Source organism: Colossoma macropomum, unplaced genomic scaffold (genome assembly GCF_904425465.1).
Source record: "Colossoma macropomum unplaced genomic scaffold, Colossoma_macropomum, whole genome shotgun sequence".
Lineage (NCBI taxonomy): Eukaryota > Metazoa > Chordata > Actinopteri > Characiformes > Serrasalmidae > Colossoma > Colossoma macropomum.
In genome coordinates, this window is record NW_023494806.1 from 31,472,053 (window position 1) to 31,497,635 (window position 25,583).

The window sequence follows — 25,583 nt, forward strand, 5'->3', positions numbered from 1 at the left end:
CAAATCCAGTGCATGAGTTCCCTTGGAAAACATGGTCGAAATGGTTCCCGCTTATTTCTTGCAACTGTTTGCTTTTGATGTGGTATGTTATCATTCCTCTAGACAAGTGGTCTCAAATATTACTTATTTTTAGCTGTGCCTTTTACCTTTTGCCTATTGATCCCTCAAGTGTACAACTCAAAACCATTCCTCAGCTTAATAATGAACCCACCTATTCAAGATGTTTATTCCAAATGACACCAAATTACATTTTACAACTCCCAGCACTGGTTGAACAATTGCTTGTCGGCTAATCGGTTAATCATTTACATCCCTAGCAATTAAGGTCGTTCCACGTAGGCCGAGCTTTAGGTTTGTATTTCTTTACCTTAAAGTTGTTCCGCAATGCAGGTCATGCACAGTTGTACGATATCTGAACCAACGTTCTTCATATTTCAGTTCATATTTGTGCTGCGCAAGTCCATTGACTTTTCTCATTTTTACAGTTGCACAAGCCAAAATAATAGCGATTATGATGATTAATAATGCCACGTCGCATTCAGAAGTGGAGATAACTTTGACCCAATGGCGTGAAAGTCTGAGTCTCAGACCTTTGATCCAAGGAAAGGGTGAACAGCTTTGTTTTCAGTCCACCACAGCCAATGCTGAACTTCTCATGGATGTTGTGGTACCTGCTTCAGTAGCTTGACTGCTGTGTCCGACCTAACATGGTAAGCCAAATTTTTGTGTTTTTCTATTACACTGAATAGAAGAAAATTGTAGGTGGTATATTAGACAACTGTTCAGGGGTTGTATGAGGCCTGTTACAGTAGAAGTGCTGAGCTGGGCTTTCCTTATCCATGTACATCATATAGTCATGTGAACAAGGGAAGCTTTATCTTTGGATTAGCAGTCCAACTCCGAGACAACACCAGTCTTCAGCATGATTTGGTTCGCTAACCATAGTTTGGTTTCATTGCTAACCTGAAAATGACTGAGTTGACTTAGGAAAGCCACAAAAACGTGCTGGATTTTGGCCCTCCAAGGACGCATTGGTGTCGGAACAAAACTTTGTATCTCCAAAATGGTAACTTTACAGGAGAAGCAAAAAACATACTTTACTTTTACTGTAAGTCAGTGGAACCAGACTTTTTTCCAGGTTGTTTTGGGCCGTTTCTTTTGGTCCATTCATCATGAAACCTATACACAATGTAAAGGGCAATGGGCATTTTCAAACTGTGTCAAAAACTGAAAAACAAGAAAAATGGAGATACAAGGTTTTGTTCCAACAGCAGCGATAAACAGACTTGTTGCCCCAGTAGCTGCACTTTCTACAGGCCGTTACTGGAGAGCATTACGGTCTTCATATTCTCAAAGGAATAGATTTTTGTGTTTTCAATTAACGCAGTGCAAATGTTACCTCCCATAGACCTTCACAGGGCCTAGAACTACATGTTGTATACGGTCACATGCAAAAGTTTGGGTGCACCTTGTCAAATTGTGTATTTTGTTGATGATGTGAACATAACACACTCCAAAACACAAAAAAAACCCACACTTCTGCATATTTTCATACACAATTACTGTTTATTTGCTGAATCTAACATATTTAGAGGGGAAGACCCAAAATGTGGCCTCTGCAAAAGTTACGGCACGTTTTATACTTTGTTTCATCTTTTCCAAAATACTAAACTCAACAAATAAATAGAAGCTGTGCAATAAAATTTGCACTGTTAGCTGATTTGGACTTGAACTTTCCATTTGGTCACTACCAAAACAATCAAAACACCGAAACAGTCATAACAAAACTTTACCAAATGTTTCAGTTGTGACTGATTCAGTGGTGACAATTTTCGAATTTTGTAAATAGAATAGAAACACTTAATTGCAAAAAACGTGGTTTGGTAGTGACAATTCTGGATGTTACACACCATGTTCACCATGTGGCCATGAGGGACAGGGATGCAGTCTCACTTCCTGCTAGAAAATGCAGGGACATGGCTGGACTGAATGTCTGTGTTTCAGTAGTGACATGAAAATATGAGAGCATTTTTTGGATTTTTTATTTTTTATTTTAAGGGGTTGGGAGGGTTAGGGTTTTGGGGAGGACTGCGATCTAATGGTTGAGTTTTTTTTATGACAAATACAAGTACATATATTGAAATGTTTTCAAAAATGTCCCTCCAACAAGTGTTTCTGAGCAGCAATAAGGTCTCGGCATATGCGTCTGCTGGAAAAGCACCCCAGGTAACTCATCATGAAACTGCTTGGGAGAGTGCCAAGAGCATGCAAAACAGCATTGAGATAAAAGTGAGCTACTTTCTAAAAGTGAACCCTTTATTATAACATATTATTATGTATAATCCCCTTTATAATTGCCTGTGTGTTACTTTGTTTACCTCATGACTTCTCTATTCATACTCTACATTCAATATTTTAATAAAAAAATCGATATTTACCTGTATGCTGGCACTGCTACCTTCATAAGAGGGCGAAAGTGGAATGGAAACTTGTCAGTACCCTCAACATTTAAAAGGTGAGAAAAACAGTCCCACATAAGTCATAAGTTCACCTGTCTTCTGATTCATATCATGAGATGGAAATACTAGTGCGGCTGTCTGTCACTGCCACTTTTGTGGTCTCGTTCTGTGCCCAGTGTAGGCTTATGGGAAGTCATTTTTTACTTATGTATTCAATTTTTAAATGATAAATGTCACCATAAAAGTACCAAAATCAGTGGTTTAAAAAAAAAAAAGTTCACTTTGGAAAAGAATGGATTGTTCTTTAAACCCATTTAGATCCAACAAACACATTTTATTATGAGGTAAAAATACAGAACATCTGATTGTCTGATCTGAACGTCTAATAGTCTATTTGAATTTGTATTGTTTACATCAGTGGTCATCAGCCTTCCTCCTGGAGATCTGGGAAATCTGCAGAGTTTAGTTCCAACCTGCAACTAACATGCTGCTTCTGCTTCTCCCAACACCCCCCACCCCCCCTTACTTAACACTAATGTATCTGATCCAGCCGATCAAGAACTTCTAAGGAAGTTAATTAGCTGGAGCAGGTTTGGAAGACTGGACTCTTCAGAAGGTAGATTGCCAGATGACCGCTGGTTTACTTTTATTTTTTATGCTTTTAAATTAGGGTTAAAAACTGTTGCCCCATGTGACCAGAAGACTAAGGCGGTGTCCAAAACCTCACACTATACTACAACCCTGTTTCCATAAAAGGTGGGACACTGTGCAAAATGTAAATAAAAACAGAATGCATTGATGTGCAAATCATTTAACCCAGGGGTGTCAAACTCAACCAGTGAAAGGGCCATATTAAAAAATCTCATCAAATCTGTGGACCAGAGAAGAAAAATGTTTTCATTTTTAATTAATGTTGTGCTGTAACCCGAATTGGCCGTTGTTTATTTGAGAAATATGCAAAAACTGCAACAGTAAAATACGGACATGTAGTAGACCTTAAAATATTACATGAAATATTCTAAATTTAAACGTCCCCAGGTGCTCGGCCTTATAAACCTACCTGTTTGCTTGAACTAGACACCTGGCATCCTTTCTTTGCTGCAAGTTCATTAAGACTTGGGCTGAATTTCTGAGCTGCTGAGCTGATGTTACGTGTTTATATCGGTTGAACTGCAGCTGAAATGCATTTTGGTGACAGGGCTGGTGTGGAATTGTGTACAATTGAGGTGTAACCACTGTCCCATAGATTGTTGTTGGGGTAGGAGAGTCGGAGCACATTACGTTGCAGTGCATGCTGGGCACTGTAGTGCAGCACATTGTGAAACAAGCTAATATTACTAGAAAATTAAAATACTTTTGCGGGCCGGATAGGATTGTTTGGCGGGCCTGATCTGGCCCTCGGGCCTTGTGTTTGACACATGGGATTTAACCCCTATATTTAATTGAAAATAGTACAAAGACAACATATCAAATGTGGAAAAAAATGAGATATTTGTGTTTTTCAAAATAATATGTGCTAGTTTCTTGTGGAACACCTTTTATATCCCATTAGGAAACCATCACATTTATTCAGAATCAGCCATTAATCACCTGTTACACCGTCAAGGTCCTTTACATTGTGATATCAACCCATTTAAAAAGCCAAAACGCATTACAAAATCATCAGGAACCAACAGAAACACTTAATGGTTTCTATGGGGTTTTTTTTAAGCAGGGATGTAACATGAAGCTAGCATATATGAGTAATATATGCCATTCACATATGAATAGTGCTTTTTCACGATATTTGTATAACACATTTAACTATACATGTTCATATATGTCAGTCTTATATCAACATATTTGTCTCATGTTTGAAAATAGCCAGTTTCAAATAAACATATATGTCCATATGTGACTAACGTAAGTTGGATATAAGAGAAATCTATCTATCTATATATATATATCTATATCTGTGTGTGTATATATATATAGCGTAAGTACCCCTGTTATCGGCCACCTCACAACAAAACATCGGGAATCTAAGCTAACTGTAAATGAATGAAAGCACTTTACTCACCCAAATCAATGTTTTTCGGGAGAGATACGTGTGTAGATTAATGTCCAAGAGTCATTTGACATGATGAGAAAACAGTTTTTTCAATAATAATGTTTTTGTCTACTTTGACACTGGTATCGCTAGAATGATGGGGGTCCCCCAATATCGGCCACCTCACTTCCGGTTTTCCGTAACTCATCTTTCAGCCTAAAATTCAGCGTATAAAATTGTAAAAAACATAAAGTATATGTATATATTCGTTAGTAAAATGTGATGTTATTGTATTGTTTCATTATTCAGCTTGATTTGCTAGTTTATCTAAGTATAGAGCTCTTTGCTGCGCGCCTGGTTGTGCCAGTCAAATGAGAAATCGCGTTTACGCATCATTCCTACCAGACTCAATGCTTTACAATGCTTCACAATGAGGTTAAGTTTGTCCTCTGTGTGCACCCTTACGCCGTATACATATACATATATATATATGTAGTCAAATTTCCGTGTGGGGGGTGCGGAGCTGCGGGATAGACGCCGCGATGTGACGTGAAGCCTCTGAGCCGCCCCCGTTCAGCCGCCCTGAACGCCTTTAGTTAGTCATTCATGACCGACCATTTCCCCCTGGTGGAGGCTAAAGGTGGAGGAGCGCCCGGTGAGCCTGTAAAGCCATTTAAACCGGTGTAACGGTTCAGAGGGCGACCTGCTCACCGACGACTAACCGTGAGAGTGAAGCCCTCGCTCTGCACGCGCGGAGGCTGTGAGGAGAAGTCGCGAGGGGAGGGCGGGAGTTTCCCGCTCAGGATGGAGGTGAGAGCGAGTAGCTTCTTAGTTTGCTTGGTTAAAACTTCCTAAAGAGCTGCAGTCAGTGTTCATATTCGCACGTTTTGGGTAAATATGGTAGACTATCGTCTCTGGCAACCAGAACAGTCAACTACAGCTTAGTTTTAGTCAGAAACTGATGTCTTTAAACACAATGTTGCTTTCTTTGCGCGTTCTTGACCGCTGTGAGAGCTAAGGCACCGTAAACAAACTACATTTCGGCCGTGTTCTCCTCTGTCCTGGGACTGGGCGCTTAAAAGCAAGCTTTGTTTTGAAACTAAATAACATAATACATTTTTTTTTTTTGTTTAACATAATATTCAGTGTCCAGTATACTGGACATTTGGACTTGGGCGCATAAAATGTGAATGTTTTTGAAAAATGAATATATTTATTATCACAGAGACACAAAAGCAAGCACCGAGCTTGTTTCTATGTTTACTGTATGTACAGTTCCATGAAAAAGCTTCTGAACTCTTGTACTTCTGCATGAATGGCTCCTAAAGTATTCAAGAATTATAATTTTTCCAATATCCAATGTACTGGGCAGTTATAGCCATTGACATCACTGAAAAATAATATTATCTCCAAATTTATAGGACATCATCTACTGTCACTCCTAAATAAACAGATTCTTTTGACAAAATAAACAAAAAAAAACTGAACAACTACATTTTTTGTAATGCATTAGTCTGTTATACCAATCAAAGCATCATTTACTATGCTGAGTCCAAATGTCCAGATTACTGGACACTTAATTTTATCTCAAAATTTCTGTATGTAGAAAAACAATATCTACCATTTCCTTTTTTACCTTTCAACCAAAGGGACCTTCTAGACCTTCTGTCTCACTAAAAGACTCGCAGGTTGAGAATGCAAAGAGGATGTGTGCAGAGCTATGGGTCACTTCTGAGTCTTAAAAAGAATTATCTAACGTAATAATAAAGTTTTTATATCAACTGTTATATCTCCTGCTCTTGTATGTAGTAGAAATATACTTGATAAAATATTACTTGAAGTTTGACTGTATTTTTAGTTGAGTGAATGAGTAAAAGCACTTGATTTTGAATGTGTCCAAAGTAAAAATGTTGTAGTCATCATGTAATATTTGAGTAAACATGTTCTATTAAGGAGACCAGTGTAAGTCACACAGGCCAAGCAAGTGCTTTTGTATATTTACTAATGCAGAAATTAAGAGCTTCATTCCAAAATGCTCCAAATGAGGTTTAAGACTTGTACTTTTACTCAAGTACTATTTTATCTAGAGTATTTCTACTTTACACACGTAAAAAAGTGTTGTACTTTGTCCAGCTACTGCTAAAAGGCCTGTTTTTTTCATTGTAGGCTCATAGTGCTTTGGCCCCGCTGATCGCCACTTGCAGCTATAATAATATTATGTAATTTGTGGATGATTCCTTAGCTCTCGCTGGTTCCCCATGGAAATGGATGTGCTTTCTGAATGTTAAAAGGCAATTTGTGATGTAAAGTAGTTTACAGAGGATCATCTTTGCTGAGTGGAATGATCTCCACATCTTAACACTTACGCGCCCATCAGCTGAAGTCTATAAAACGAAGAAACACAAATATGTGAATGTGTGAAGTTTGAGTGAAAACCTCATTTTATCTATCCATCGCTGGTCTGTCCTCCTCCTCTTCAAAGAAACAGTTGTTTCGAAGAGGAGGAAGAAGAGGAGGAGGGTGGAGCCCAGACTTTCCCTCATAATGCCAGGAAAGGGATGTGCTTCATATCCTTTTCTTTATAGTAATGTTTCTTTTTTTATTTGGCAAGGCTTTATCAAAGCTCTGCGCGGCGGAACAAATTCTAATTGTTTTATGTGCCGTGACCTGCAAGGATGTAGTGAAGGGGTCACAGCACGTATAATAGAAAAACAATTTTTTAATACAAGAGTTCAGTGTAGTGTGTAAGCATTGCTTAGATTATTGTTCCATATATGGAAGCAAATCTGCAAAACCAGCCTGTTTTACATTCATTGTTTTTGTGATGTCACAAAAACCTACACTTTTGTAGGTGCACCTACCTTGTTTTTACACTCACTGTCCATTTTATCAGCTCTACTTATGATATAGAAGCACTTTGTAGCCCTACAATTATGGACTGTAGTCCATCTGTTTCTCTGTACACTTTGCTTGCCCCCTTTTACCCTGTTTTTCAATGGTCAGGACCCCCACAGGACCACCACAGAGCAGGTACTATTTGGGTGGTGGATCGTTCTCAGCACTGCAGTGACACTGACGTGGTGGTGGTGTGTTAGTGTGTGTTGTGCTAGTACGAGTGGATCAGACACAGCAGTGATGCTGGAGTTTTTGAACACCTCAGTGTCGCTGCTGGACTGAGAACCAAAAATATCCAGCCAGCAGCGTCCTGTGACCACTGATGAAGGACTAGAGGATGACCAACACAAACTGTGCAGCAGCAGATGAGCTATTGTCTCTGACTTTACATCTACAAGGTGGACCAACAAGGTAGGAGTGTCTAATAGAGTGGACAGTGAGTGGACACTGTGTTTAAAAACTCTAGCAGCACTGCTGTGTCTGATCCACTCGTACCAGTGCAACACACACTAACACAAAGAGTAAAAAAGGAGTGCCTTGCTCATTGTGAAACCCCCTTAAGCCACGTAGCTCCAGTGAAGGCCTAAAGAAGCAACCATGTCACCAAACATATCTTCATGGATTTGAGGTTAAAAAACATCTTTCACCAAACTATTGCTTTAATCTTCTTTTTCATTCCAGTCTGGAAAGTCATGGATCCAGGCTACCTTTTACAAGAGGGAATGTGTGAGGTTTTTGCCAGCATCACGGGACCATCACAGGTCTGCATCCTTGTTTTGTCCGAATCCTGTTCTTTTTTCAGAATGGCTGATAAAGGAAATGTCATGGAAACGTGTCCTTTGTTTTTCAGGTGTCCTCCAGTTTGCCATGTTTGCCAAAACCTAGTCAGGTATGAATTCCCATCATCACTGCCAGTTCTTTTCATTCCTGAAATAAAACTTCAGTTTCAGCTCTCCAAGGCCAAATCACAACCTCAATTGTCTCTCACAAAAATGCAACTTTCAATGAGTGATAATGTTATCAGAATCAATCTTTTTATTCATAGTATTTGTCATTAAGAAGACTCTGTCGCCATGTTAGTAGGCGAGCTGTAACTCTGACTGTGCACTGATAGAGCTCGTCTCATCATCACTACTGCAGTTATAACCCTGCAGGTGGCTGAAGACCAAAAGCAAAATAGATCAGAATGACCACGAAAATATATGAAAAAATATATGGACACTTTAGCTGCAGTCTCTAGAGAAGGTTAGCTAGATTTGTGGGCTGGATCTGTACAGCCTGCATATTTTTAGAGTTCAGAAAATTTCAATCCATGAATTTTTTTTTAAAACTAATAAAAGTGGCTACCAAAGCTGCCAAATCTCTTAGATAATGAACATGTAGGCCTAAAGCTGAAGTTAGCTTATCATTTGAATTCCATCTTAAATGGTGCTGCAGTTACACCGAGGTGCCTTAAACGAAGAACTCAGTTGACGAACACAAAGCATCAGCTTTCCTCAATAAACATTGAGGAGATCAATAAACATTCGCTTGGAGATCTTTATTGAGCAGCTAACTAGCAGCACAGCAGAGCAGCTGTTGAACGCATCTCACTAGCTGATCTAATGCCATGTCCCAAGCCACACATTTCTGTGGCGTAGAGAGGCAGAAGGGGACTCTACACAGTTGCTTACTTTTCAAGGAGGGGTTCACATTGTATTTTTGAACACTACTTGCTAAGCCACAGTCGAGTCATAACTGTCAGGCAATCAGCTGTGCTAGCTATCTGTCGTTTTGATATGCACAGGCAGAAAGCTTTGTCACTCACCCTTTTAGAAAGTGTGCTGCTGATAAACACTAGCTAAACTAAGTAACTTTTTTAAACAGCACAAACTTTTTGCTTAAATTGCATACAGTTTAGGGGAACTCAGCAACTGCAACTGTCAGTGAAGGCCCGCCTTCCTTTTTTCATTTTGATCTGATTGGTCAGCACAGAAAAAGACACCTGTGACATAGGCAACTTGACCCTTTCAAGTTACATTTTTTGTTCAAATATTCACATTTTCTTCTCCTCACAAAAGACACTGGCCTCTTTCCCACTGCAGGGCCGAATGGTTCTGAGCACAGAGGGTAACTGTTCCAGTCGCATTTCCACACGGACACGGTTCGAAATTAAACCTGTTCTATGGTGTCAGGAGCTGGAGCCTCCTGGATAAGCTACTGCTTGCCAGCTCCTCTCTCCTAGCATAGCTGAAACCCCAGTGCAGGTTTGATTCGACTAGCTGGTGCTCTGCTATCACAAGTATAGATGGTGAAAACTTACAACAGCGAGAGCAAAGTCGACTGACTGACGGTGGAGTGTCAGCCGAAATCGAACCTGTTCTGTAGTGCTTTAAGTTGTAGATTGCTGGGCTAAGCTAACACGAGTGCATGGTGCCTCCCACAGCAGTACAGATGATTAAAAACAACCGTTTAGTTATCTGAGAGCTCAAATTCGAAGGACTGGTGTTGAAGATGTGGCAGAAAGATAAAAAATAGCATTGTTCTGTGGTGCTTTGAGCTGTGCCCTACCAGGTGACACTAATGCTAATGTAGCTAGTTATCTGGCTACAAGTGAAACACACTGCAGTACAGGCTGTTTAAGTAAGAGATCAAATAACTCCCCTTTAGAAGATAAAGAAGATGAAAGCATGCTGAGAGACTGGAGTTGGAGTGACAGATGGAAATGCTTTGTGGTGGGTGGTGTGTGCATGGCTATTAGCCTGTTAGCAGCTAGCCACTCGTTTGTGTAGTTTTCTTTGGTATTTCCTGGTTCTGATTTAGCGGTACAACAGATGGAAAAAGAAACCATAATCGGTCTCAGAAGTCCGGACCAGCGCAAAACTGCCCAGTGCTATTTCAGTGGCATGGCAGGCTGGAAGTGTTGGAAAGTGGGGGGTCAATCAGGCGGACTCATGAAAATTTTAGCACAACCCCCATATTGTTCTCAGATAGGCTTGATCAACGTTTTTAAGCTGGGTTTTATTTTATTTCTGTTTTTAATATTTCACACTGTGTTCCCTCGGACTTCCATGACTGTACAAATGTATTTACTGATTGCTTTCTGTCAGGTGCTGCTGCGGGAGGCTGATCGGGGAGCATGCGGAACTGGAGTCCAATTCTCGGGTGCTGCCCGCCTCAGCTGATGAGGAAACATGGTCAGTGGCCCAGCACACGAGGGCGAGCCCCACCGACGCCTTCGGCTCCATCGACTTCCAGGGCAGCACCAAGCGGTCTTGCCGCGCCAAGGTGTGTGTGACGAGAGTGGGAATGAGTGTTTTTTTTTTGTTTATATGTGTTACTGAAAATGAGAATTGAAGTGAAGAGCACCTTTGTTGAATTTAAGGCTAGGACTAGTGAATCTCAAGTCAAGACCAGGTCTAAAGGGGGATAAGACCAAGTCAAGATTGCAAATGACTGCAAGTCAAGATTGAGACCCAAAAAAGCCTTAACTAGTCTTTACCTGCTCCCTGTAAAGTTGTTTTAACTTTTTTGTGGAGTTTGATCTGCATTTAAACAAAAGCAGTACAAAGACAAAGATATTTAGTTTATTTTATCAACTTTATTGTTTTTTGTAAATGCACACTCAACTTAAAAGTGATGTCTGCAACATGTTCTGAAAAAAAGTTTAGATTTACGACTAACATTTTGGAAGAGGTGAGGCAATTTTGTTTATAAAAGGGGTATACAGGAAAGGCTTAGTCCTTTATGAGAAAGGATGAGTCAAGGCTTGTTGTTTTGCCCCCAGTATGTGCGTCTGTCCTGTGACGCTAAGGCGGACCAGCTGCTGTGTCTGATGCTCAGAGAGTGGAACATGGTTCAGCCCAAGCTGGTCATATCAGTGCACGGGGGGACAGAGAACTTCCCTCTACCCCCAAGAGTGGGACAGGCCTTCAGCAAGGGCCTCGTCAGAGCTGCCGAGACCACAGGCGCCTGGATCCTCACGGACGGCTTCAATACAGGTGTGTGTTACATTTACATGTCAGTCTTGTGTCCACTCGTTATTTATCTGAGGTGCTGTGCTGTTCAAAAGTGTAATGCCACTTATTTTCTCTGTACTCTATGAAGGAGTATCCATGTATGTTGGAGATGCTGTAAAGGTCTATGGTACCCACGAGCGGCGGAAGAGAAACATCATTGGGGTCACACCATGGGGGCTAATTGAGAATCACAGTGATCTCATAGGACGAGGTGTAAGCTTCTTCTGTATTCATACTCTATCCTGCGTAGACTATATGGAAAAAGCATGTGGACAACCATTCTAATTATTTGAATTCAGATGTTTTAGCCACACCTACTGCTGACAGATGTATAAAATCAAGCACATAGCCATGCTATCTCCATAGACAAACACTGGTAGTAGAATGGGTTGTACTGAAGGGCTGATGGCATTGTCATAGGATGCCATCTTTGCCACAAGTAAGTTCGTGAAATTTTTGCCCTGCTAGATCTGCCACGGTCAACTGTGCTATTAATGTGAAATGGAAGCATCTAGGTGCAACAGCACCTCAGGCATGAAGCAGTAGACCATGTAGACTTACAGAGCTTAGCCACTGAGTTCTGAAGCACATAGCACGTAAAAAAATCGCTGTTGCGTCACTCATTACTCAAGAATTGTGTGTCAGGAGCTTCATGAAATGGGTTTCCATGGCTGCACACAAGCCTAAGATCACTAATTTGTCATCTGGAATGCTTTAAAGCTTGATGCCCCTGGGCTTGTGAGCAGTGAAAATGTGTTCTCTGGAGTAATGAATCCTGCTTTACTATCTGGCAGTCTGGATTTGGCGGATGCCTAGATAACCCTACCTACTGGATTGCCAACAGTAAAGTTTGGTAGAGGAGGGATAATGGGCTGGGCTGTTTTTCAGGGGTTGGGCCCCTTAGTCCCAGTGAGGGATAATGTTAATGTTACAGCGTACAAAGACCTTTTAGACAATTATATGTTTCCAACTTTGTGGGAACATTTTGGGGACGACCCTTTCCTGTTCTAGCATGACTGTGCCCCTGGGCACAATGTGAGTTTGACAGGTTTGGTGTGGAGGAACTCCAGTGGCCTGCACGGAGTCCTATTATCAAACCCACTGAACATCTTTGTGATGAACTGGAATGTCAGTTGCGAGCCAGGCCTTCTCAGCCAACATCAGGGCCTGACCTCACAAATGCTCTTTAGACTGAATGGGCACAAATTCCTACAGACACACTCCAAAATCTTGTGGAAAGCTTCCCAAAAGAGCGGAGGCTATTATAGTCGTAAAAGGGGGCAACTCCATTTTAATGCACATGGCTTTGGAATGGTTGTGTACTTTCCCCATGCTGTAACGTTTTGTGTGTTTGCTACAAGTTTAGCACTGGAGCTACAGTGCTAATACCATAAACGTCTATTTCACTGGCAAAGATTTTGGCTGCCATATTATTACTTCTTAGCTACATTAGCAGTCTTAGCTCCAGTGCCAATCTACGGAAGCAAACTTCAGACACCAAACGTACCTTGACTGATTGACTACATTTGGGGCAACAGGAAAAATGTGTAAATTTGATCTGTATCTCACCACACCCGTGTGACATTACCAGGTTCTGCGGCACTACCAGACGCTAGGGAATCCACTGAGTAAGCGCTCCAGTCTCAACGGCCTGCACTCACACTTCCTCTTAGTGGATGATGGAACTCTGGGGAAATCAGGAGGCCAGTTGGAGCTAAGGAGGAACCTGGAAAGGCACATCCATCGACAGAGGATCCACCCCAGTGAGTGTGGGTTGTATGTGTATAATAATCACCAATCACCAACAGAGGCTTTAACCTAGCATGTGTGTTGCATGGGGTTGTTAGTGTAGCATGAATATGTTAGGGTTTGTTATGAGTAACTACCATGCACTGAGATAAGCTAAAGCAGATTTGTCTGAGGAGGTTAGATATAAGTCCACTTGCATAAGGAAGGGGAAAGTCAGGAATTTCCGAAGCTCAAGTTTCAATAAATGATATAGAAAATGGGACTCCTAATAACCACCTACAAAAGCCAGTAGACCAACAAAGGAGTCCCCATCAGATAAACCGCAGTTAAAGTTTTCATTGTCTAGATATGGAGCGCACTAGGTCAGCCAAAGCTCATACATAAAGTTACTCACACCTTTACTTTTATACCCTGTCAGGAAGGGATTCATACATTTCCCATATATATTCCATACACTTACACAACACATTACTGTAAAAAGTCAGAGACCACCTTTCATTTATTCAATTACCAGTCAAAACAACCGTGGACCACCTTTCATTTATTCAATTTCCAGTCAAAACAACTGTAGACCACCTTTCATTCATTCAATTTCCAGTCAAAACAACTGTAGACCACCTTTCATTTATTAAATTCTCAGTCAAAACAACTGTAGACCACCTTTCATTCATTCAATTTCCAGTCAAAACAACCATAGACCACCTATCATTTATTGAAATTCCAGTCAAAACAACTGTTAAGTGCAAGTTATTCATTTTTCAGAAGATTTTCAGAGGCGATTAGATATAAGTAAGAAAATCAGGTATTCAAAAAATGATAGAGATACAGAGAACCACCTGCAAGACCTGGTAGACCACCAGAACTGTGCCCATCAGATAAAAAGCACTTTCATCTTTGAGAGAGAGGAGAAAGTCCACTCTTACTTCAGATCTGAAAAAAACACAGATGTTCTGTCTATCTTTCCACTGTGAGAGCACAACTCAGTGCTATGGGCCTGAAAGCATGTGTGGCTGTCAAGAAGCCCTTACTGAGAAAATAAACCAGACAAAAAAGGAAGAAAATTTGCAATAGGGCCCCTCAATGGGACATCTGAGATATGAAGTTTTGTGGACAGATAAGTCTGAATGTGAGATGTAACTGAAGGCAGTACATATGGTGCCAAAGCAATGGATACCATGTCTACAACCATCAAGCATAGTGGAGGATCAGTGCAAGTTTAGATATATATAACAACATCTGGACTTTGTTGTTGGTTAATTAATTCTACAGCAAGATAATGATCCCAGACACACTGCTGAGTAGATCAAGATGTTCTTGTCAAACAAAGAAGCTGCTGTTGTTCTCAGAACAATGGACTGACCTCAACATCACTGAATGTGTTTGGGATTACTTGGATTGTGAAAAGTGAAAGTGATACCAACTTCTAGGAGTGATGTTATATTTAGTTGTTCTGTGTTATTTTCTGTTAAATAAATTTTTACTGATGCAAAAAAAGAATTACTTTGTATTTAATGGCTATTTTATACTGGAAATTAAATAAATTAAGAGCGGGTGTCTGACTTTTGCACTGCACTGTAAATAACATAAATCACTGTAATGTAACACTGAAGGGCACATGCAGCCCATTCTGATGATACTCAGCTAGCAAAAAATGGTTAAAATGCTCATCCCTAGTGTTTATGTTTGTGTGTGTCTTTCAAAGGACTGGCCCAGAGAGTTCCCGTGGTCTGTGTAGTGGTAGAGGGGGGTCCTCCTGTGCTCTCCACAGTGCTGGACTATGTGAGCAGGTCTCCTCCTGTACCCGTTATTGTGTTTGAAGGCACCGGCCGGGCTGCGGACCTGCTAGCTCTGATACACAAGCAGACTGCTGTGGACAGGTGGGGATTACCAGCTCCATCAGTATTAAGTGTTTTTTCTAGCTCAAAGAGTTCATTGTCACTGTCCGAACTCCGAAATGATAACTTTACAGAAGGAATAAACATTCTTAACTTTCAGCATAAGTAACTTTGGATCATGTAAGTCAGTTTGGACTGTTTTTACAGGTGAGATTCGTCATGAAATTTAAAAACAGTATAAACAGGTTTATTATATAAGGAATATACACCAACTGGTGACTTCATTAAGTACACCTCCTTGTATTTACACTCACTGTACATCTTTTAAGCTCCACTTATTTGGGGGGCAACTGCCATGGTTTTGTAATGGGATGTCCAACAGGCTTATGTAGGTGTGATGGTCAGGTTTCCACATAATTTTGGCCATAAAATGACCAATGCAAAGGTCTACCTAACAGACCGGCAACTCAAGTTAAAAGTTTGGTCACAACTATTAGTTTTTCATACAGTTGCAAGGTAACACAAGGAAGGGAATTATTTAAAAGCCTAATAGCAGAGGGCAGCAGATAGAGAATATCCTTTAAGCTCCGCCAATTTAAAACATCGCAATTGCTTACCATTTCTGTTTATTTATTTCCTATAGGAAGCTGGACACGGATATTAAGGAGGATTTCCTGCTACGCATTCAGGGTGTATTCAGTGTGGCGAGGTCGGAGGCCTCTCGGCTCTTCAGCCTGCTCACAGAGTGCATGGAGCACAGGGATGCGGTAAGTAATGACAGCTCTAGTACTTTTTATGATAACAGGAACCTTAAAGCTTTGATCTTCTTCTATTATCTGCAGTTTTGTGGTGTTTTTGCAGCGAACTGGCAGAGAAAGAATGCTGTTGGTTTTTTCTTCAGTTCAGTTTGTGTTGGGTGGGACTAAATTCGGCTCAGGTGACGTCAGATCTGCCAACGTACCAATCAGAGTTAGCAGTACGTACACGTCAGCTACTTGCGTTCCTCTACCTCACATAAAGTGACTGATCTCCCCCTGCTCCCAGATTGAATCCCAGCCAAAACTCCCAGCAAGTAGATCATTAAAGCTTTTCTAATTTGTTAATGAAGGTTTATTGTGTGTAGCGTAGCTTGACGCTGCTTTCTACTTGCATTAGCCACTTGTTGCAGGAACTTAGTATAAGGGATTAACTTCATTTACAAGAGCAGGATAGCTAATGGTCTAACTGTGGCAATAAGAAGCTAATACGTTAGCTACTCCCTCTAACATCAATATTTCCCCACAACTGTACAGTGCCACACAATGAGGCACACAAAATTTCTCCACTGTGTCTGCAAATATGACCCTGTTGACTCAAGGGAGCTAAACGAAGCTTACATGAAGCGTGGCCCAGCAGTTAGCTAGCTTGCTATAGGTTATGGATGTAATGTTAGTGCTACGTATTCAAATATCAGACACGACGTGTCCATGATCTACCCATCATGAGATGAAAGACTGAGTTTTCGAACAATGTTTGCAAACCATAATCTCTAAACTGACCATTAGACAGCTTGTTCTCCGTTTTGCGCTTTTTACTTACCATTCAGAAACCATCCGAGAAGAGAAAGGTGGTCTTTTTTCATGCACTGGGGCTCAAATCAGTAGGACTGAACCTCTGCCACTGGAGCCGAGTTGCCCACACAGTTCTGAGCAGCAGAGCGAATTTTTTTAGCATTTATCTACCATTAAATTGTATTAATTTATGTCTATTTCTTGAATATAACGCTGGTAAACAATTTTTCCCCTGTTACTTCTTTACTATTAAAACAAAAATTTTAACATTTGAAACCATAAAGACAGGCTTTAAGCATTGATGGCTGTAGAGACTCCTGCAAGGACTGGAAATAAATCTGTGCTAATACTATAATTGCCAAAATCAAAGACACTAAGTCGCGCTGTTCAGACTGCAGGTAAAAGTGGCACAAATCCAGTTCTGATTTACTACCCAAATCTGATTCTGTTGTTTGTTTATTTCCACTGTCTTTTTAAAGTGGCCTACATCAGTCCAACAAACACAGCTGTCCTCTCCCCTTCCTTACAATCAATAGACTCCTTTAACATGACAGCGAAATGAGCTGTGTGAACATCTACTTTAAACAAGGAGTATAGTAGACATGAAAATGGCCGTAAAAACAAATGGTGACTTTCAGGCTCAGTTTCTTTCTGAAAAAAGAAAAAAGAGATTTAAAGCCCTCTTGACTTTTTGTTTCTCTTTTTTTCCAAAATATCATTGAAGTTAACATGATTTTGAATAGCTGTTAGTTTTATTCCTCTAGTTAGGCAGCATTATGCTTATTTTGTTTACACCTGCATGCTTGTCTTGCACCATGATCCAAAAGGAAAGATGCAAAGCGTAACCATAGCAAAAGGTTTTTACAGCTTATTATGATGAGGATTCAGCTGTACTGATATAAAGTTGCCACGAATTGGATATGTATCAGATTTTACTGCCATATATGAAAGAGGCCCAAATCTTGACGGAAATTGTTTTTTCTGTTCACACTGCCACACAAAAAGCAAATCTGTGTCACATATCAAGAAAGAGATTGGATTTGGGCCACTCTTACCTACAGTGTGTAGCATAATCAGACGGCAGTACAGAATGATATCTAAACCCCTATTGGAGCAGGATTAGTTTCAGCTGGGGAGGTGCTGTGACTTGAGTGGTTATAGATGATATCCGTGATTATAATCCAGTATGAATCTGCCATGGCCGGTTATACAAGTCTGCTAAGTAATAATTCTGCCGTTAATTATCTTCTATAATTTGGTGAACTAACTCAGAGCTCCCTCGGTAACAGTAGTCCTGTTCAAATCAACCTTACAGTAATGTAATAACAAAACCAAGCAATAGAAAATGGGTCTCAGTTTTTTTACGACCCTTGATTTGACTTTTTTTTTATTTGATCAAAAATTTTTTTTTGTCACAGCACTTAAGTATAAGGATGATTAATGTTAAAACTATTTGCATATAATCAAACATTCTAATTTAAAATTTAATTTTTAAAACTTATTTAAATATTCAAATATTCTGACTCATCCCTACTGCAGGCTAAATTTTGTTGGGCTTGGGTTGGATTTGGACTCAAACTTGGTGCTGTGGGCTGTGTTGGTCAGGTTTGGATGTAAAGTTCACAGTCTGTATTTGGGTTTTGGACCAAAATTTCAGACCTGAATAAAGCTCTATGTTGCACTAGAGTTGACATAGGTTCAAACAAATTGAAAAAAAGCAAGTCAAATTTAGTCGGAATAGCAGTTTGTTCTGGTTACTGTAGTAGCTGCCAATAATTAAAGTCCTTAATAAAAATCACAGGCTGAAAACAGTCCAGGCTCACGTCCTCTAGGACTAGCTGGCTTGAATGGACTCAAATGGACTGTCTGCAGTGCCTTCTACTGAAGAGCTTTGCATCTTAGCGTTGTGCTGTTAGCTGCCCTGGCCAGCGTTCTCTAAAAATGCTTATGAACATGTTTGGAAACACTGTCTCCAGTAGCAGCTCCAAATTTCATATTCAATAGAGAAGGCATCTTATGATCTTTGCTCCTCCAGAATAATAGACCTATAGCCATAATAGCGTAATAGAAATTGTATTAGAGAATCGAGCAGTACATCCAACTTCCTGCACTGATGCACATAAGAGGCTGTTCATTAGAGCAGATTAGAGTCGTCTTGTAATGAAGACGTCTGCTAATCTGCTGAAATCAGGAGCTGAGGGAGAGGCCAAGTGTTTCTCTAGAGATATTCTTTTTTTCTGACCTTTATTATAGCAGGTTAGTTCCTCTGAGGCTTGAAGATGAAGAACAACAACAGTTAAAACCTCACCTTCCACCCTGAGCTGAGTTGATTCACATTAGCAGAAAGAAACTCTTGGTCGTCATTGTTTTACTGTCTTTCTGTCTTTTTCTCCAACCCCATCCTCCTCTTCTATCACTTTGTTTTTCTCTTTTCTGTCTTTTTTCTCTCTTCCTTGCCTTGCATTTCTCTCTCTGTTTGCTAACAAACAGCAATTGTTTGGGGTGTGTGTGTCAGGAATCTCACAAGATTGGTGTCATGAACTTACTGTTCTTTACACGAATACATACAGTATACAATACTGTGTAAAACTCAGTTATTCAGTTATTCCAGAATTATTATTCCAGTTGTTCTCCTTCTAAGGAGATTGAATATAAGACAGTCGCCTTGCATATGGAAGGTGAAAGTCAAGGGGGTAATGAGTGAGTTCAAGAAATGTAAAGATACAGAGAAAATGGGACCCCTAACAATCACCTGGAAGACCTGGTAGACACCAAAACTGTCCCAATCGGATAAACAGCGCTTAAAGTTTTCATCTCTGAGAGGGAGGAGAAAATCAAGCTGCTTCAGATCTGAAAAAATCCATAGTTTCTATCTCTCCTTCCACTGTGAGCAGATAAGTCAATGCTATGGATCTGAAACTATGTGTAGCTGTCAAGAAGCCTTCACTGAGAAAAGGAAGCAGACAAAAAAGAACATAGTCCACCACTGTCCACCCCAGACCTCAAGTGCCTAGCATAAAATGGAACCAACTTCTGAGACTGAACTTTGGAGGTGTGGAAAAATATCCCTGCACATTTCTTTGAAAAACTAAGTGAGTTTGAAAGTGATTTAGTGACACACTAAATACACACTAAATAGATGTTTTTGTTTTTTTTTGTTTCCTGATACTGAAAAATGAATAACTTAATGGCTGTTTTGACTGGAAATTAAATAAATGACTGGAGGAAGTCTAGAGGAAGTTTCATGTGACTCCCATGTATTTTGACGTCAAAAATGATGAAAACATGGAATAAGTGACGTGAAGGATGTTGTTGTTTCTGCAAAACAAGACCACACACAATAATAACTTTTCATGTAATTCAAATGATGAAACATCCACTCAACTGTGCAGTGCCTGGGCAACGAACATCATTCTTTAGTTATCTTTACATCGTCCATGACCTCATCACTTCTCCTCAGCCCCTCTGTTTATTCTCCATTAGCTCTTTCTCTTCTTCCTGTCTCTGTTTGTTGGTAAATAGCTGCTTTCGCTGTTGTGGCTGATTTGGAGCTGTGTCAGCTGTGAGCTCAGTGCTCTGTGAGGCCACACTGTAGGGCTTTTATATCTGATTTCCTGTAAATACATTACAAGAGTGAAGATATAAAGGGGCTATTTATCTGCACTGATTACATTAGAGTCAGGCCAAATACCCTCTGGCTGTAGAAAACAGCTAAACTGCAAACCGATGTTTGCAAGCAACGTATAGATTGGCCTATAGATGAGTGAGCAGGTGAAAAGGTCTGTGTTTATAGTACACAGCGCTCCACCCTTGTAATCACCCAATGTACAGACCAGGCAGAGGATTCTTCCTTGACAATATGTATACATTTAAGGTCTAAATGATAAGTAAATGTAAATGTACAGTACTGTGGAAACATCAGAGACTTAATTTATTTAGTTTCCAGTCAAAAAGAGCAATTAAGTACAAGTTTTGCATTTTTTATGTGATAAGATTAGGTATAAGATAGTCTACTTGCACAAGGAAGGAGAAAGTCAAAGGAAAATATGTGAAAAAATAGGAGTTTCTGAAACTGCAGTTAAAAAAATGACTAAAAGATAGAGAAAATGGGGCTCCTAACAACCACCTACAAGACATCATAGACCAGCAAAACTGTCTCTATCAGATAAACAGCACTTAAAGCTTGCAGATCAAACAAAGAAGCTGCTGGTGTTCTCAGAACAATGGAACTCAACATCATTGAATGTGTTTGGGATTAGTTGAATTGCGAAATGCAAAAAATGCAACCAACCTCTAAGACTGAACTCTGCCTTTTCTGACGCTGAAAACTCAAGGGTGCTCAATCCTGGTCCTGGAGATCTACCACCCTGCAGAGCTGAGCTCCAACCCAAATCCAGCACACCTGATCCAGGTAATGAAGGTCTTCAGGGGCATCTGAACATGAGAGTCAGGTGTGTTGGATGTGATCTCTCTAGGGTGGTAGATCTCCAGGACCAAGTAGTGAAATAAATGAAGGGTGGTCTCTGACATTTTGATTTTGTTTCACCATAACTAAATATTTAGGTTTATGGAACAACCTTTTTGCGGAATTTGCATGAAAGTCATTTTTAATTTACCTGCCTCGGTTTTCATTTCAGATCACCATTTTTGACTCTGAATCTGAGGATCATCTGGAAGCAGATGTGGCCATTTTGAAAGCTTCACTAAAAGGTATAGTACAGTAAGCGTACAGTACAGTTAGTAGTATTTTGATTGTTTTTGCAGCTGGTCTAATTTCATATGAATTTGTTGCCTCAAATCTTTGCTGTCAGGCACACCGGCAGAGCAATTAAATGTAACCTTGGCCTGGGACAGGGCTGACATTGCTCAGCAACACATACTGGTCTATGGACAGCACTGGAAGGTGCAGTATGAACATGATGCTACACCAGAGATTGAACATTCACTACAGCAGCCCATCTTCAGAACTAAGAAACATGTGAACGGACAACAATTGCCTTAACAAGTTTATTAAATAGGTCTATAAAAAGGAGAGATTGATTGCAATTTTTGTATGTAAACAATTCTGAAATAGTGTTGGTTTATGCTAGAAATCTGTAGAACAGCATCTGTACTGCAGCCTTAACTCAAGGAAGGATCTACTGTGATATTCCTAAGGTTTTCGTCCAACTGCTTTGGTCACCCAAAGTAGGGAGCGGTCAGTAAAAAGGCCTGTTATTCCTATATAGTTGCTACAATACATGTACATATTCTTCATTTAAAGCTAACATGCAGCACTTTACCGTCATGGTTATTGTTTTGTTTCAAATGCAGTTTGCTGGAGGACGGTCCATGGTGTCAGTGTCCAATTACTTTTTCCTTTTGCAATTACTCACTGTTAGAGTGATAAAGTCCATGCAAACTGAACTATTTTGATATAATACATACTGAAGATTGTTCAGAGTAGTGCATTCTTAATTCCTCTAATTATGACTATATAGAAATGTTTCCACAGTGCAAAATCCACATCTTTCCTTTGGAAACACAGGCTGTCTCAGTATATCCGAAAAAAAGACAATTCATGTGGCGCTAGTAGCTTTGTTTTGCGCATCATGCACAAATATGCTAATAAGGGTGTTGCAATGTTGCTTACGAGAGCTAATGAACATGTCTGCGCTAACTTAGCTTACTTGTTTTGAAGCGTTTGGACTGTGCAGTGAGCTGTTAAGCTGTAAGCTCAACTGTAAATAAACTGTCAAATATGGTATACAACTGTAGTTGTTGTAGTTGCAGGCAGTAGCTTAGCGTGTTACAGCTTCACATACTACAGTGCAGTTCCAGCTCACTGAAGCTCCCCTGATGCAAATTTGGAGAATAAAGACCTACATCTAAGCGGGTAAACCTGTGTTTTTTGTGTGTGGAGAAACATGCCAGGGCTGTATTCCTCATTCACCAAAATGGGGTAGTGGTTTGGAAATGGGCAGAGGTTTGTAAATGAGTAGGCAAGGAGTTTATAGGTAAAGGATTTATTTGCATAATCATATATATTCATAGATCTAATGATCAGTTTTCTTAGTAGTTTCTTAGACAAAACAATACATGAAATATCTGACCATTTCTTTTTAGCACAGATTATTTTTATGGTTCAAATTGGCCTAATGGAGTGACATGGTGTTGTGTTGAAGGTGGGAGCCCTGGAGCAGGCCATGCTCAATGCCCTGAAGATGGACCATGTCAGCTTTGTGAAGCTGCTCATTGAAAACGGCATGACCCTGAAACATTTCCTTACCGTGTCGCGTCTGGAGGAGCTCTATAACACAGTAACATGCATTCAATGCCATAATTCTGTTTAGTTTCATGCCATTAAACGTTGTTATCTTGCATGGAGAATTTTTACTAAAAACTACTTGTACAAAACATCAGCACATCATGGGTGAGGCACTTTGTTCACCCTGCTGCATCGTAGATGTTCTGTTGATTAAAATGAATCACCTTTTTTCCCCCCACAGCAGCAAGGTTCCTCAGATTATTTCTTGCGTCACATCGTTGAGGATGCCAAAAAGGTATAATAGCAGAATAAAACCTTACTTAAAGCTAAAATGAGTGTATTTTGGATATAATGTTCACATTATCTTCTTATAAAGTAGCTTAATTTATCTAAAAATTTGTCTAACTTCTTTAGACTGAATTTTGTCTTTCTGGCTTTGTCTGTCTCCAGTCTCGTGTTCCTGTGGGATATAAAATCTCTCTGATTGACGTTGGTATGGTGATTGAGCACTTGATTGGAGGAGCTTATCGAAGCACGTACAGACGCAAGAGCTTCAGAACTGTGTACAACCGAATTAATACTGCACTCAAGGTCCGTCTATCTTGGGTTTCAGCCTCTGATCCATGATTGATTTTAAATCAGATAGTCTTGGGAAGGATTTACTGCGTACTTACATGTAGTGTTATCTGACTGATTTCCATGGTTTTCATTGCTTACCTGTGAGCAGAAAGCCTCATTCAGATCCATCTCACAGCTTTCATAGGCTTCCACAGGGCATCTACGTTCAGATTCAGGGTTGTTTTAGTAGGCAGTGTACCAGTTCATCTGGTATACTGGTTGAAAATTTTCCTCAGGTATGAGTTTGGTTGTATCCATGACACAGTATTGTGCCATAAATTTAAGCACAGATAACATGACATACAAACTTTAATGTTAACGGTATCCTGCTTAGCTGAATGACTGAGTCAGGGATGTTTCAGTCACGTTTCAAATCAAAATGAAACTCAGCAGTCTCTCAATCACCGCATGCCCTGTAGTTTGTCGCATCTCTAGTCCACTTTGTTTTCAGAGCAGCTGACATAAAGAAAAGGCCGGCCTTTTGGGGTTAGCCTTAGCCTAACATGGACACCAGATCATTTCTGTTTCTTCTTGTGCAGCCTGAGAAGCCACCTAACTTGGTCAGCTACCTCAGACAAGGCTGTGGTCATCATGGCCTTGTGCATTAAACAAGCCATGGACCAGCTAGTACTGATGCGTGAATGTCTAATATTTTCTAAATTTCAGCAGTCTTACAGTCTTAAGGTGGAACAGAGAATTGTAACAAAAAGCTGGTAAATAAGAAGCCAACTTCAGCCTTGAACTCAGACATAAAACAACATTTAGCACCATTTTTGCCAGGTCTGCGAGGCACTTTTGTTTTTACTATTGTGCGTAATAAAAATATTTCAGTTTCACTTTAGTTGTTAAGAGTGGTTCTTATTCAAATGTGATGGAACATTACAGAATTATAAGCCACTGTTAACCCACAAAAATAGGTTTACTTAAGGAACTAAAATTTGAAGAAAAAAAAAAAAAATATATATATATATATATATATATATATATATATATATATATATATGTGTGTGTGTGTGTGTGTGTGTGTGTGTATGTGTATATATATATATATATATATATATGGTCAAATAGAGCAAAAGTATGGAAAAACTGTTGGAAAGTTTCTTCAACTATGGATGCTTAATGTGTTTAGCAATGGGTTATGGTAATATCTTGGTCAGACATGGCCTAACCTGGTGTGTTAACTTGAAACTGGAGGCCTATTTGCCAAACGGATATGAATCTATATTTATATTCCTACCTCATGTTTTGATCATGCCCTGTGTGGCTTTGATTCACTTAGGAAAAATGACCAGCATCCTGTAACAATAAGGGCTGACTCCTGGCGCTGGTGGAGTTGACTTTATACAGATGACTTTGTATAAAAATCCCAGTCCAAAAAATATTTGGGACTGTTTGTGAAGTGCTAATAAAAACACAAAGCAGTGCTTCTGTTTGACCTGTATTAAATAGAAAATGGTACAAAAATACAGTATTTCATGTTTTACCTTATGAACATCATTGTTTTTTTTAAATATATGCTCATTCCAAATATGATACTTGAAACACATTCCAAAAAAGTTGGAATGGGAGCATGTTTACCACTGTGCTACATCATCTTTCCTTTTAACAGCACTTGTTTGGCGACCAAAGAGACAAACTGATCCAGTTTTAAAAGTGTAATTATTTGCTGTCTTCAGCTTTGTAACCATGCAGGGGCTGTGGTATTGTATTTAATAAGATAAGTTTTCAATGGGAGGCAGGTCTGGGCTGCAGGAATGTCAGTCTAGCATCCACATTCTTTGTTTATGCTGCCATGCTGTTGTAACACATGCAGAATGTGGCTTGATGTTCATACTGAAATAAGCATGAACATCCCTACAAAAGAACAGTGTCTAAAAGGCAGCACATGCTGCTCCAATAAGTGTTCAGTGTTAATGGTGCTTTCACAGATGTGCAAGTTACTCACTAATACCGACCCCATACAGTGACAGACAACTGGCTTTTGAACTTCACGCTGGTAACAATCTGGACTTCTTTGGCCCAGTGAACGTGAAGTTCATTGTTTCCATAAACATTCTGTAAGGTAACTCATGAGAATACATTAGACGTTTCCACCATGCATCAATCCACTTCAGATGAGTTTGAGCCCAGAGAAGTCGGCAGCGTTTCTGGACATTTTTGATGTACGACTTCTGCTGTGCATACTACAGTATTAACTTAC

The 25,583-nt window shown here is 39.9% G+C and overlaps 1 protein-coding gene across 6 annotated transcripts in view; it reads left to right on the forward strand.

Annotated features, from left to right (window-relative positions):
* Positions 1–395: 395 nt before the first annotated feature.
* The window catches only part of trpm6 (transient receptor potential cation channel, subfamily M, member 6), a 60,232-nt gene continuing 35,044 nt past the window's right edge, over positions 396–25,583 (forward strand). For 2 of the 6 annotated variants that reach the window (XM_036598807.1, XM_036598808.1), the window contains exons 1-14: positions 5,078–5,298; positions 8,065–8,144; positions 8,234–8,272; positions 10,473–10,650; positions 11,150–11,363; positions 11,470–11,594; positions 12,973–13,144; positions 14,833–15,007; positions 15,609–15,732; positions 21,153–21,225; positions 21,327–21,418; positions 22,680–22,814; positions 23,004–23,057; positions 23,213–23,353. In XM_036598807.1, the coding sequence (XP_036454700.1) occupies positions 5,293–5,298; positions 8,065–8,144; positions 8,234–8,272; positions 10,473–10,650; positions 11,150–11,363; positions 11,470–11,594; positions 12,973–13,144; positions 14,833–15,007; positions 15,609–15,732; positions 21,153–21,225; positions 21,327–21,418; positions 22,680–22,814; positions 23,004–23,057; positions 23,213–23,353 (1,608 nt within the window). In that variant the 5' untranslated portion in view covers positions 5,078–5,292. Of the gene's footprint in view, positions 711–5,075; positions 5,299–8,064; positions 8,145–8,233; positions 8,273–10,472; positions 10,651–11,149; positions 11,364–11,469; positions 11,595–12,972; positions 13,145–14,832; positions 15,008–15,608; positions 15,733–21,152; positions 21,226–21,326; positions 21,419–22,679; positions 22,815–23,003; positions 23,058–23,212; positions 23,354–25,583 lie in introns of those variants that run through there. The other 4 variants (XM_036598806.1, XR_005008864.1, XM_036598805.1 and 1 more) reach the window with 4 other exon arrangements.